At 41.3% G+C, this 14495-nt stretch overlaps 1 protein-coding gene across 4 annotated transcripts in view; it reads left to right on the top strand.

Moving 5' to 3' along the window:
* Positions 1-1160: 1160 nt before the first annotated feature.
* The window catches only part of CRBN (cereblon), a 16670-nt gene continuing 3335 nt past the window's right edge, over positions 1161-14495 (top strand). The window contains exons 1-10 of one of the 4 annotated variants that reach the window (XM_015641170.3): positions 1161-1289; positions 4414-4526; positions 5087-5289; positions 6110-6259; positions 7618-7780; positions 9089-9151; positions 9555-9639; positions 9787-9902; positions 12040-12104; positions 13292-13423. In XM_015641170.3, coding sequence (XP_015496656.1) covers positions 1223-1289; positions 4414-4526; positions 5087-5289; positions 6110-6259; positions 7618-7780; positions 9089-9151; positions 9555-9639; positions 9787-9902; positions 12040-12104; positions 13292-13423 — 1157 coding nt within the window. In that variant the 5' untranslated portion in view covers positions 1161-1222. Of the gene's footprint in view, positions 1290-1434; positions 3535-4413; positions 4527-5086; positions 5290-6109; positions 6260-7617; positions 7781-9088; positions 9152-9554; positions 9640-9786; positions 9903-12039; positions 12105-13291; positions 13424-14495 lie in introns of those variants that run through there. The other 3 variants (XM_015641171.3, XM_033517395.1, XM_015641173.3) reach the window with 3 other exon arrangements.

Here is a 14495-nt window from a genome sequence, read left to right as displayed (position 1 = left end):
CCTGGCCTTTCGCTGTGCCCTCTCCAAGTCTCTTGTGATGGTAGATTTATATCTTGTGTTTAGTTATATATCTTGTTATATATTGTGTTTAGTTTCTTAAGCCATTTACCCATGAGGTTTAACCCATCATGGATTTAACTCACACCCAGCTCCTCTCCCATGCCCACAGCCAGGCCTGGGCACGGACCTGTGAGTAACAAAGTTCACTCTTTAAAATTTGTAAGTTTAATAAGGGATAAAAGGGATAAAATCCAGCGCTGGGGTGCTTGTCTGTCTGCCAAAAGCACACCCTTAGCTTAAAACAATGTTCTCTTTATACTTTAACGTTACAGGGGGTACGTGCATATTCCTAAGGGTTTATACATATTTAAACATTCCTTTGAGTTTAGATGTTTTTTTGCTTGGTTTTAACCTTTGACTTGTCTTCATGCCATCTTTTAGATGAAACAAATATATTTTATTTCTTCTGGTGGTTCTATCCTGTTGTTTTTATACTCTGTGATAAAGAGGGGTCAGTGAATTGGGTTCTGGTTTTTGTCACTGTTACAACTCAGTCTACAAATGCGAGGAACTTGTTAATTATCTTACACCATTCTCTGAGTTAGTTACATGAAAGCATTTTAACATCACATAGTCTCTATTTTAATATTATGCAACAGCCTAAGACATAACGCATTTATAAAATTACTATTTACTATAAGTTATATGGTGTGTACATAAACTCAGATTAGACCATAACAAAAAGCATTGAAAAGGAAACATAAACTGTGCCATATCAACATCTTTGTGATTAACAATAATAACACGCAAAAGCTAATCCATAAATGCGAAAGCCAGTATTATATTGTGGTTTATAACAGAGCGCTTTGGGGACCGGGCGGCTCCACCCTGGGCCCCCACGGTGGGTGCGAGCCCCGGGGCTGAGAACGGAGCCCCGGAGCTGAGAACGGAGCTCTCGGTCCCTCAGAGCCCACGGCCCCGCCGAGCCCTCGGTCCCGCAGATCCCTCGGTCCCTCAGAGCCCTCGGTCCCTCAGAGCCCACAGCCCCGCCGAGCCCTCGGTCCCGCAGATCCCTCGGTCCCTCAGGGCCCGCGGTCCCTCAGCGCCCTCGGCCCACCGGAGCCCGCGGCTCCCGGCCCTGCTCCGGCTGCCTCCGGCTCCTCCTCCGCCCGCCTCCTGCCCGCCCCGGCGCCTTCCCAGGCTGCTCTCCGGGTAAACAGCGATGGCCGCCGAGGAGCGAGGCGGAGAGCCCCGAGATAACATGGGGAACCACCTCCAGCTGGTGCCCGGTGAGGGCAGGGCCGGGCCGGGGGCACCGCGGGGGACGCGCCGGGCCGGGCCGGGGCTCGGCGGGCGGGGCGGGGAAGGGGAAAAGGAAAAGGGAACGGAAGGAAGGAAGGAAGCAGGCGGAGGCGGAGAGGAGAAGAGGAAGAGGAAAGGGAAAAGGAAGCGAAGGGAAGGCGGGGAGAGCCCCCGGGCGGTGTGGCGAGCGCTGAGGGCCGGCGGAGCTGCGGGCGCTCCCGGCCGGTGCAAAGCGGCGGAGGGCGAGCCTTGGCCCGCGGGCTCCTGCGGCCTCTGCTCCTGGGTTCCTCCAAATCCATGGAGGCCGTGAATGTTCCACTGGGGCCGTGAATGTTCCATTGGGGCTGTGGATGTGCGAACATCCACACGAGGTGTTTGGGGCAGCCGATGGGGTTTCCACCAGAGTGGGCAAAGCAAGCGCTTCTCTGTGAACTGAGACCTCTGTGAAACCCAGAGCCTGAGGAAAAACCCGCGTTGTCTTAGGAAAGCACTGCTCTATTTTGCAGTGAAAATAAGCAGGGAAGCAGAGGTGCTCGGGGCTGGATGCAGAGCAGTGCTGGATCCCATGTACTGCCCTGCTTATCTGTCACACACACCAGTGCAATTCCTCACCCAGGGAATTATTGCATAATTATTGCATAATAATGTGGTTTTCTTCACATGGTGCCTTCACACTGACAGGAGAATGGTTGGGGAGGCAGCTTGTGCTTAACTGGAAAGAAGCATTATTTCAGAATAAGCATTCAGGGGAGAAGGGAGCAGGAAATCCTGCCAGGAACCTGTGTCATTTCCCCTGACTGTGAGCTCTTTAGGCCTGTATGTTTTAAATAATAATAAATTATTTCCTGAATGTTTTAGGAAATACAGCCTTAATATCACTGTAGTATAAGCAATTTTCTTGGATATTTTAGGAAATACAGCTTTAATATCAGCTTAATAAGTTATTTCCTGAATGTTTTAGGAAATAAAACATTAATATAAGCTATTTCCCAAATATTTAGGAAATACAGACTTAATATAACCTTAGCAAGGCCTATATATAACCTTACCCTTTTCCTTTAATGAGGTTCATATTTGCTCATTTCTGCACGAAGGCATTGAGAGTGGATTGAGTTGTGTTAGCAAGCCAATGTGAGGGAAATGTGATTTTTGTTACACAGGGGAGCCTTCAGCGCTCGCTTTTCCCCCTTTCTGTGTGCTGGAGGTGCTGTTAATCCCGGATTTTAAAGGCAGTAGTTGGGGGTGTAAAAGCTTCAGCTTGTTTTGCCAGCTGAGAGGGAGGAGGAGAGGGAAGGCGCCGGGGTTTTCTGTGTTTCAGGCTGGCTGGTGCTGCTGCAGTGAAATGAGTCATCGTCCTCAGCCACCAGCACCACACAGCAGCCACTGTGCGCTTTTGGCAACGGCCAGCAAAAGTTTGCAGGGCACAATTCTTTCCAATCAACTGCTGCTAATTCCTTCTGCGTTCAGAAAAACAAGTGGGATGACCTTTCCATGTTAAAACTGTTAATGATGGATGCAGCTGGATGGGAGCACATGGAAAAATCAGAATTTGTTTTTTTCTTCCCCTCCCCTATCCTGCAGTGATGTCTAAGAACCAAACAAAAACTTCCTGGTCTTCCCCTCCATCAAACTAAGCAAAGTAATGGCTGTTTTGGAAATCCTAAACATTTTGTAATAGTTCATGGTTAGGGTTGCTAATTGAATGTAAGAAATTTCATATAGACATTGGGTATTTTTAACAGTCATTAGGCAGATGGTGTCTCATTGCTGAAAGGACTGTAATTAGGTACAATACCAAAGAGAGTCTGTAACCTCCTTTCCTGTTGTGCTGGATCATTTCTTGCTGAGATAAATTCAATATAGGATGGATCTGTAAGAGCAGGTTCTGTAAACTATGAACTATTTAAAAAAAACATATGAGAGGTGAAGCAGAAATAAGACCAGTGACTAAACATTTTGTAGGAGCATTTAACAATTGTGCCTGGAGGCCAAAGAGGGGAAAAAAAGGGTTCTCTAAAATCAGCTTTTAATGTCTTCTTCATTGTTCTCTTGTCCTCCCACTCTCAGAAATAGTGAAATTAGTGGTGCTCCATTTCTGAAGGAAAATTCTTTGCTTCTGCAGCATCTTTCTGTTTTGAGATTTCCCTGCAGAACCCTTCAGGATAAGAGAACCCTTCCACCTTTTACATTTTCAACTCTGGATTATTTTTTAAGAAGATCTTAATTGCAGAGGTGGGCAACTAGACAGACTATTGTAAAAATCTTTTTTTTACATCTTGTAATAGTTTTCAAGGTGTAAATGATGTTTTTCAGCACCACTGGGATTATCCATTACCCAGCAGCTCTTGGTGTGAGAGTCCTGGAGACTGGTTTATGCTAACATGTAGTTTAGACATAACATGGTGTATAAATAACATTTGTGTTCAAAGAAATAGGGTCAGTTAATGCAATGACGGATAATTTAATTGTCCTCTTGCCTGAAAATTACTTTAGGATTGGCTGAGAAATGGGAAGGATGCAGTAGTTTTTAAATACTATTTTTTATCTGAAATCCCTTGGAGTCTTGTGATTTTCTTCCTCAGGAGCTGCCTTTGCTGGGTTTGTGTTTGGTGTACACACAGCAGACAGAGGCTGACAGCAATTAAATTGTCTAAAAAACCAGCAAGAGTCTCTGCTTGAATCCGGAGTTTCCCATTGCTTCTTACTCACTTGCAGTTTGATTGTTGAGGTTTGTGCAGCTTCAGACACTTTACTCAGCATCCTACAAAGAATGAAGTTATCTGGCATCCTGGTGTGCAGACAGAAAACCTTTAGAGCTGAGATAAGGAAATACCACTGTAGTGAAAACCTGAACTGACAGCCTTTGTTTATTATTTTCTTCCAAGGAAAGTTGTTCTTTAGCCTTTCAGAAACAAATTACCAGCTTTTGACCCTTTCTATAGAGTGACGATTCTGCTGTAACAGCAAGAAAATGATTTTCCTCCAGTTTATTTCCCTGTGCAAGGCTGTAGCCTGGGAATATTGAATGCATTTCCCTGATTCTCAAGTTTTTCTCAGTATCTCAGTCTTTGCTGATTGATTTCTACACAATATTCTGTATGTGCTTCTCAGTAGAGAGTGAGGAAGAGGATGACAATGAAATGGAAGTGGAAGACCAAGATAGTAAAGAAGCTGAGAAGCCAAACATCATTAATTTTGATACCAGTTTGCCCACATCACATATGGTATGTTTTTATATGTTGTCCATTAAATATATCCTGAAGGGATTTGAATGGGGTTTGTATAGTTTTATTGTCATGTTGTTAAGCCTCAAATTTAGATTTATTTTCACAGAATCATAAGATCATAGAGTGGTTTGGGTTGGAAAAGCCTTGAAGGGCACCAGTTGCACCCCCTGGGAAGGGTCACCTTCCATTGTCCCAGGCTTCTCCAAGCCCTGTCCAGCCTGGTCTTGGGCACTGCCAGGGATCCAGGGGCAGCCCCAGCTGCTCTGGGCACCTGTGCCAGGGCCTGCCCACCCTGCCAGGGAACAATTCCTGCCCAATGTCCCATCCAACCCTGCCTTCTGGCAGTGGGAAGCCATTCCCTGTATCCTAGCGCTCCATGCCTTGGAAAGAGTCTCTGTCCATCTTTCCTGTAGCTCCTTTAGATCACCCTGGAGCCTTCTCCAGGCTGAACACCCCCAACCTCCCAGCAGAGCAGCTCCATCCCTGTGCTCACCGTGGTGTCCGTGTCCTCCCCGAGCTCCCAGCCCTTCCTGAGTGTCCCTCCTTGCCGTTGGCAGTACCTGGGCTCGGACATGGAGGAGTTCCACGGGAGGACAGTGCACGATGACGACAGCTGCCAGGTGATCCCCGTGCTGCCCCGGGTGATGGTGATGCTGATCCCCGGGCAGACGCTGCCGCTGCAGCTCTTCCGCCCCCAAGAGGTTAGCATGGTGCGGAATTTAATTCAGAAAGACAGAACCTTTGCTGTCCTTGCATACAGGTAAAAGCCACGGGCGGGTTGCTGGTGTGTGCAGCATGTTTTTAGCGCAGTTTCTGTGGATACTAAAGCAAAAGCAGATGGTTGCGTCAGTTCTGTGCTCGATAACAAGCTGAAATTGTTTAGCAAAAATTGTCAATGGCAGTGTAGGTGCTTGACAGCGTCATGTGTTTGTGTGGAGAAACAGCCAGTGCTGATCTGCTTCCTTGTTTGAGCATCCTCTTCATTTCAGTAACTGTTTGTTCCGTCTTGTTAAAGAATAAGCCTTGACCTGAAATGTAAAAGTCACATTCTTGTTTTGAGAGTTGTATTGTTGCTTGTTTTGTGTGTGAATTAACAAGCACTGGCAAATGTTTCACAGTAGAGTTGAGAGACAGGAGGTGATAGAAAAGTGGAAAAGAGGAAAGCTGATCAGTGCCAGAAGAAGTTGGGAATGTTCCTCCCTCTTCACTCTGCAATTTACTATGGATTAATTGTGTGGGAGGTGGGAACAGTTCCTGTTATAAAGTCAATCTGAAGAGTGTTGATGCTTTCAGTGTGTGCATTTGAAATGCTGGTGATCCCTGTGCTCTCAGAATGTCACATCTAGACCCTAAAATAAAACCAAGTCACCTGGAAAAAAACCCCATCCAACCAAAACAATTGAAGTTGCTTTATAATAGAAAAATATTGTTGTGATTAGTTAAAGATATTTCACCAAAAATTGCTTTGTTTGATCAGACCAATCATGTACAGTCAGTGAAGGCAGACTGGAGTCTGAATGAGCAGTGCTGTTTGGAGGGAGGTAATTAATTTAATTTATCTTCAATTCTGTTACTTTTAGTAATGCACATGAGAGGGAAGCACATTTTGGAACGACAGCAGAAATCTATGCCTACAGAGAAGAGCAGGAGTATGGAGTTGAAACTGTCAAGGTGAAAGCAATAGGAAGACAGAGGTTCAAGGTGCTTGAAATACGAACACAGTCAGATGGGTAAGAAAATGATGCAGTTAATTCTATACTCAAGTCAACTTTGATAGGAGTACTCTCTTATTTTCTGTATTCCAGTTCGATTACTGTGGTATTTAGAGGCTCTTCTGACTGGTTTTATCATATTATGTAATTAATGCCTTTTTCCATTTCTAAAAGTTATCAAGGTCCTGAATATTCAGTAAGAATATGCTGAATCTTCCCTCATTTTCAAGTCCTTGGCAGCCTGGCCTGCAGTATGCAGTATGGCCACTGGCCAGAGGTCCAGGCTCCAGCATTGATCTGGGAGCATGTGACAATTCTTAGCACAAGTGCTAGAGCTTCTGTAGTATTTTCTGCAAGGCTTGTGGAGTATTACTCTCCAAATCTGTAAATCTAGAACTACTCCCCTGTATCCTGCAGTTGAGCTTAGTGGCATTGCTTTAGAAAGAGGCCTGGGAGCAGCATTTCTGTGGTTTTGTGACCTGCAGCTGAAGAAATGAAGAATACCTGTGCTGTTTGCTCTCTGACACTTGGCTCCAAATAACAGACTCTGAATGCTGGAGCTTGGGAAAAGCCCTGCTTGGACACATGGTGGCAGTGCTTGGACAACTGCATCACAGCAGCTTTGTTACTGGGAATTCACTGCCCAGAGCTCCTTAGCAAGAAGAGCATTTCCATAATTCTTGGCATTTCTGATTCCTGAGTGCTTTTGGCACAACATAATCTTACAATTTATTTTAAGTTACCAGTTCAGTGCTGTCCCTGTGAGAAAATTAGGAATTTGTAATGACACACCCCTCAATATTTCAGAATTTCTGCTGCATAAGCCTGATGAAATATGAAGTCTTTCCTGCTGGACAGCATTCTTAGTAGCCTCATAACATATGCTGAGGTCTTTGTGGAAGAGGTGACCTTTGATGCTGGGATATTAAAATCTGATCAGAGTCTGTATCCTATTTCTGCTGATTCTGACCTCTAGCTGAGCACAGAGGCTTTTGTGGTTTGAAGATAGCAAAATGCATTTCAGCTAAACTGAGGCATTGAGATGGAAGAGCTGATTATTTATACCAAAAGTAACTTGAGGAGACAAAAATCTAAATCTCTAAGTGCTGAGACTGTGCAATGTTGAGCTGTGTTGCCACTGCCAATGTGTCTGTATTTCTGTCCACCACAATCCCAACTGATCTATAGTGCTCTAAAATAACAGGAAGTTCTGATGGAATGGGTTGTTGTTTAAATTCTCTACTACTGGGGAATGATTAATCCATTGCACCAGCCTGTGTTCCCATAAGCAGTAAAATCCATTTTTTTAAATGCATGTATTTGAAAAAACATTTTAAAAATATATGTACACTGCATCTTCTTGTTTCCTTTCTCAGAATCCAGCAGGCTAAAGTACAAATCCTGCCTGAGCGAGTGCTGCCTCCCACCATGTCAGCAGTGCAGCTGCAGTCTCTCAGCAGGTGCCACGTGATTCCCTCTTCCAAACCCACTTCCTGGCAGGACAGAGCCATCCGCCAGTGGTGGCAGAAGTACCAAAAGGTGAGAAGTTGTTCTACAGCTTTGGTTATTTTGTTTTTTTTTTAAATTTTTTGTCTTAATTTCTGATGGCATCTTGAGAATCAGTATGCAATTCCATGTGTAGAGGAGGGGGTACAACGGGGAAGGCAGATTCCAACCTCCTGCTTTTCATGGAATCACACAATGGTTTGGGTTGGAAAGGTCCTTGAAGCCCATCCATCCCATGGGCAGGGATACCTTCCACTATCCCAGGTTTCTCCAAGTCCTGTCCAGCCTGGCCTTCCAGGGATGGGGAATCCACAACCTCTCTGGGCACCCTGTGCCAGTTGATATTTGTATTTATTATTTACTCCATTGTTTCACTGACACAGAGAAGTTACCTTGAAATCTTCTGCCTCTGTAGAGATCTTTGGAACTACCTCCAGAAATTAATACAGAGTCCTGTATAACTTCACTCATGTTTGGATTTGCTTTTTTCTTCAATGGTTTTGAACTGTTGTACCCTGAAAATCAAATAAAAAACTCCACTGATAACAAAGAGCTCTTGATTCTCAGAGATCCTGACCAAGTTCATGTGAATTAATGAGCCCAGAAACACTGAGCTGTGGGGTGGAAATCCCTTTCCAAGGCTCATTCTGTCAGGTGAAGCTGCAATGAAGTGAACCCACTGTAGGACAAACTTGGGATGCAGATCCAGAGCAGGGTAATTGTCCTGTTAACCTCCATCTCTCTACTGTGTAATTTGTAAATGAGGAGAGTTGCCCTCAAGGGGGAGGTTAAAATTGAATTTGTACATATTTGCAGCGCAATATGTGCTCCTCTTTTGCAAAGCAATGTAGTTATGTTGTGTGCTGCTTTTTAGGCTTCTATTAACTAAAGCTCTGAACTTCTGTATTCAGAAATCACTGGAGAAAATTGGATTAATTAAACAAATAACATTACACTGGTGGAACTTTGGTGGTTCCAGGGACAGCTGGTGGAGAGTTAGGAACAGATGCACTGTTAATAGCACTTAAATTTTGAACTGTCTCCATTTCAGATAGGTACCCTTTTGAAAGATATAATTTTTTATTACTAAACATCAGAAACCCCTCTAATGCAGATACAGTTTTTGTGACAAAATCCATGTATTGTCCTGTTCAGAAGGCTTAGCCCTCAGTGTGTTTGAAAATGGGTTTGGAAGCTTCACAGTGAAGTGCTGGTCCTGATGGGGATAATTTCTTGTCTCTTTAAATAATCAGGTCTGTCTCCCCTTTTTTATTGGTTTAAAAAGACCCCTGTCCCTAAAATCTTCTGTTAAAGAATAAATATTTGTGGGTTTGGTTTCAGAGGAAGTTCCACTGTGCAAGTTTGACATCTTGGCCCCCCTGGCTCTACTCCCTCTATGATGCTGTAAGTTCATCTTGAAATCAAATAACCTGCAGTGAGCCTTATAGTTGTAATATCTAAGTATGGGATAATATAAGAGTTTTCATTTTGTTGGCTCATAATTTCCGTTTTAAAGCATTTTATATTCAATGTAGTGTGAAAAGATCAGGAAGGGCTTCCCCTCTGTGGTTGTTCCCTCCTTCCTAGAGCAAGTGTCTGGGAGAGATTCTGGTTCCTGCTGTGTTGTCTCAGAGCAAAACCAGTTAAAATACATAGGTACAAAGTGATTCTTTAATTATTCTTTAACTAAAAGCTACTGTCCACTTAGGGAAAAGAGCTTACTCTACATTTTCCTTCCCTTTTATTTTTTTTCCTAAGAAAACAGCAATACCTGTGTATTTAAATTAGGCTTTTCTTCTAACAAAAGGAAACCTTGATGGAAAGAGTCAAGAGGCAGCTCCATGAGTGGGATGAAAACCTTAAAGACGAATCTCTTCCATCAAACCCAATAGGTACGAGGTTTTATGAACCCACATTTTTAATTTTTTTAATTTCTTAAGAGACCACAGCTTAGATAATTACCTGTGGTAGAGTAAATAGAAATAATTGGATTTATTTCTCTGTAAATTCTAACAGACCTGCTGCTTTCTCATTTCTAGATTTTTCTTACAGAGTTGCTGCCTGCCTGCCCATTGATGATGCTTTACGTATCCAGTTGCTCCAAATAGGTAGTGCTGTGCAGAGGCTCCGCTGTGAGTTAGATATCATGAACAAAGTGAGTAGTTCTTCTTTCTTTGCCATCAAATTGACAAAAAAATTGGAGTGACTGTTGCAATTCTTGGAGAAATTATGGAATTTCCAGCTAATCCTTCCAGAGAATGAATTTGGGTGTTCTGTTCTTTCTTCAAAATTTGTTCAAAAAGAAAAGGATGTCTCAGTGCTGGATTAAGTTTGGCAGCAAACAAGAAATATATAATGATAAATAACAATATAATATATAGTAATAATATATTATAACATATAGTAAAAAATATCATATCAATCTCCTTTTGTTAGAAGTGTTTCAGTCTGGCACAGCACTTTCTTAGCCAAGAGATGGTGCTAGAAGTCCAGTGTTGTTAACAACCATCACAGCCACACACTGACACCACAATCATTTTGCCATGGAAATTTGTGGATTTTGTAGCAAAATCTTCTTAGTGTTGAGCATAAAGCTAAAGATTTGACTAAACAGATTTTTTTTTGTGAAAGACATATTTATTTCTTAGGCAATTCCTTGTTAAGATGTACAAAAACTTGTTTTCCTTCCCTTCTTTCCATTGCCATGGCCTTGTAATGTTCTAAATGTTCTATTTTTGTGTAGTATGGTTCTTTGTAATGATTTATATTTTCTAAATAACAGTACTGTGTTTGTCTAATGGATACAGAGCAGTGGGAATTTTACCTGTTTGCCTAACAATTACTGTCATTAAATTCTTGCCTGTTTCTGGGGAAGAGAGACACAGAATGTCATTTTAATAGCGATCCTCTTTCCAAAATCATGCACCAGAAATTTAAAGAAAGGAGACAGAAAACATCTCTTCCATATTCTGAGACAAAATGGGCAGGTTTTTGCCTGAGGCTATAATCAGACTAAATTTCACTTGTCTTTTCTGAGTTGAAACTCTGAAAACACCCAGATACTCAAGTACTACTGAGAACTGTTCATGTTCAGTAATTATGTATTTTCTATAGAGATAGGAAAACTTTAACTTGAATTTATGAGGGTAACTTAAGTTGCTATTTAGCCTATACCCAAAAGGTGTTTTCTTCGTGATAATGTGACATTTTGCTCTATAAATGTGTTTAAATGTGTCAGAATGAGGAGTGCATTATGACTTTTTACAGTTTATTTAGCAGCATTTTTTTTTCCAAGGCCAGAGTTCTTTAGGATGGCCTGGCTTGTTCAGGATGTAATTGCCAGTAATAAAACTGATCCTGAGAGCTGATCCATTTTCCTTTTTCTCTGAAGAGGATCTGGGTAGTAGAGCTCTTGTCCTTGCTCATCTCCAGCGAGCAGAGTGGGGCAAGGACCAGTGGCACCTCCAGGAAAGGATCTGGAGCAGCTGAAGTCCAACAAAAACCTCTGAAGGCAGCAAAGGAGAGAGAAAAGAGCAATTGGAGTGCGTGGTGTCACAGCAGAGAGCAGCTCAGGGGGCTCAGAAACACAAACTCCAGGTTTTAAGAGAACTGTTCTCGGGTGCAGCATTTTATTCCAAAATCCTGTGGCTCATTTTGGGGGGAGTTTCACAGGCATTACCCTTAAAAAAAAGTAATTCACGACCTGAAAACCAACGGGAGTGTTCTGCTGAGCTGATTTAAATGCTTCCTTTCTGGGCAGTGTCAGTGATGAATTGTTTAGTTCTACTTTGTAGAAATTGTAGAAGATGGATTAATCTGCTATAATCTCCAGGAGAGAGATCAATATGTTTTACCTATTTTTTGTGAGGAAATTAAACCCATTGATCTACAGTACCCTCAAATTTAAGAAAGACTTAATGATTGCATTTGTCTCATTTGCCTTTTCTGTGCTGTATTGCAGAAGAGCAAAGGTTGTTTTTTCTAAATTAGCCTTTAGAGACTTTAAAAGGTTGGCTCATTTATTATCTTTGTGGAGTCAGATCCAATTCTCTGTGTGGATCTGTTTGTGAGGAAAAGATAAGGAAATTGTTATGTCTTTTAGATAATAATTAATGTCTAAATAAATAAAATGCATAGAAAAAATATCCCACATCAGTGACTGCTGCTCAGATGAACAGAACAGTTGGTTCAAAGTCTGTTCTGATGGAAAGGGAGAGACATTTTTATTATTTCCTACTGCTGACAAGCATCTGGAAATTAATGAAATTATCTTCTTTGTTTCTCTTTCCCAGTGCACATCTCTCTGTTGTAAGCAATGCCAAGACACAGAAATAACTACCAAGAATGAAATATTCAGGTGAGTTTATTATTCTTCATATTGGGCAGCTCCTTGGTCAGAAACACGGGCACAGCAAAGCAGATTAAGCTGGGTTAAGTTTTAAAACTGCTGGGTTTGCCATGGCTCCAATAAAATTTAAGTAAATATTTATAGAGAGATTATATTTGAGCTTTTTTAATAAAAAGTTATGAAATCTCAGCTTTTCCAGGCATATTGGAACAGAAATTGGTGTTGTGCCACACCCCCAGCACCTTTCACTGAACAATTTGAAATATAAATGTGTTGCATAAACACTTTTTCATCCTAGTATTTCTGGATAAAGTTTTTGATACCACACATTTTATTTCTCAGCACTTAATTCCTGTGTCAACAGACACAAGAGCAAATTAAAATGTACTAATTAGGGGATATAAACAGACTCCCAGGATGTTGGCAAACAGGGAAGGTTTCTATTTAAGCCATGAAATGTTGTGATCCCGTTTTTCTTTGAAGAATTAAAGGTTATTTCTTCAATAATAGGTTATTCAAACCTATTCTCTGTTTGCCCTATACAGTATCTCCCGTGTTTAACAGTGATTACATTTCCCATATAATTGCTGCTTCTGTCAGCCTTGTCACTGCTTTTAATCTTGATTAACTCCCATCAGCCCATCCCCTCTGATAATGGGAAGGTTAAAAGATGGTTTGGGTTAACAAAGTTTCCCCACAGTTCTTCTTTATCAGTGTGATAAGGAGCTGATGGGGTAATTAAAAGCCATTTCTTATCTTCTAATCAAATAATGGATTGCAGACACCACAGTTCCTGCTCTGTCAATATGATGAACTTTTAACAGAAGATGCTGAGACATTGGTGCAATAAATGAACATTTTCCTTTTAAAGTTACATTTTCCTTGCATTTCTTGGAATTTGCTGTTTAAAGTAACACACAGGATGAGTCTTATCGTGTACTTCCCTGCACTTCTAAGCAGATTTGAGCAATGATATTTTAAATTAGCATCTATTTTCTTTCAGTTTTTAATAGTATAATTCAAAGGATTTTTTTTCCCACCTACAAAAAGTGGATTTTTATGCTCTGTTGAAATATTTTAAACTTAGCTGGCAGTTTTTTCTCTGTTTACATTTGCCACCTTTTGAGGTTGTTTATTTTTTTTTCTTTTTAAATTATTTTTCCTTGCATTCTGATCAATTTCCTTGTGTGCTGTAGCTTATCCTTGTGTGGGCCCATGGCAGCCTATGTGAATCCCCACGGATACATCCATGAAACCCTCACTGTATATAAAGCCTGCAACCTGAGTCTCAGTGGACGGCCCTCCACAGAGCACAGCTGGTTCCCTGGGTAAGAACAGCAACATCTTTATTAGAAAATCACCCAAACTGGCTATTTTTGGCAAGGTGGAATAGTAAATATTGAGTTTTTAGGCACATGTCATCATTTCCCTTATGTTAAAATTAAGGAATTGAATTTAGACTTACTCAAAATGGAAAAATCATGTAAACTGTGCAGAATTTAATATTCTTTAAATAGGGAAATATTAAGATTTTGAAACATAGTCTAGAATCGAAACTGTTTAAACCAATTTGTCTGGTAATTTCTTTGTGTGTAGTTTTGTTTAAAGTTTAAAACTGATTTCAGATTTTTTTTCCACACAGCTTTAGTACAAATGAAAACCAGAATATATAAATGCATTTAGTCCACTGAAATACATTTTTATAAATGTATAAAACCTGAATAAATGTTTCATGAAATTAAAAACTAGTAATGTATTGATCTGATTATCTTTGATTTTATTTTAATAATAATTAATAGCAAATCTGCCTCTCTGAGATGGCAACGGAATTAAGTGTTACAATGTAAAAGTTTGCTTAATAATAACAGGTCTTGCATCCAGGGTATTTTTCCTGGAATATCACAGAGAACTGAGCAATTACTTGGAGGCAGTCTGGCATTTCTGTCACATGTTGTAACATTCCCTAAAGAAAATTTGAGACTTTTAATATCTGGAGTTAATATTGCTCGTGCTTTTGTGTTTTCTCAGCTTTTCTATTATGCCTTTGAAATATTCATGTTCTACCTCATAAAACTGTTAGAGAAAAGCTCTGCTGCTGTGGGGAAGTGCAAATAATTCCCTGTTATTTGAGGAGCAAGGCAAAAATCACTTTCATTCCCATTAAATAATTTACTCTGAGAAGTTTTCTGAACCCTCTTTAGGGCTCTCAGCATTTCTTACTGCTGGAACCTGGGACAATAACGAGCTTTGGTTGCTTCCTCTCTTTGAAGAGGCAAGAGATGGCTTTGGGGCTGGGATGTTTGTGGGGTTTTCTGCTTTACTGTTTGAAGATCTGTTTTAGATGGGAGCTGGGCACCGGATTCCTGGGGATTGTCACCCAAACCCAGCTGGGGATTGTCA

Source organism: Parus major, chromosome 12, assembly GCF_001522545.3.
Source record: "Parus major isolate Abel chromosome 12, Parus_major1.1, whole genome shotgun sequence".
NCBI classification, from domain to species: domain Eukaryota; kingdom Metazoa; phylum Chordata; class Aves; order Passeriformes; family Paridae; genus Parus; species Parus major.
The sequence above is the reverse complement of the archived record's forward strand: the minus strand, read 5'-3'. Positions and strand labels throughout refer to the sequence as shown.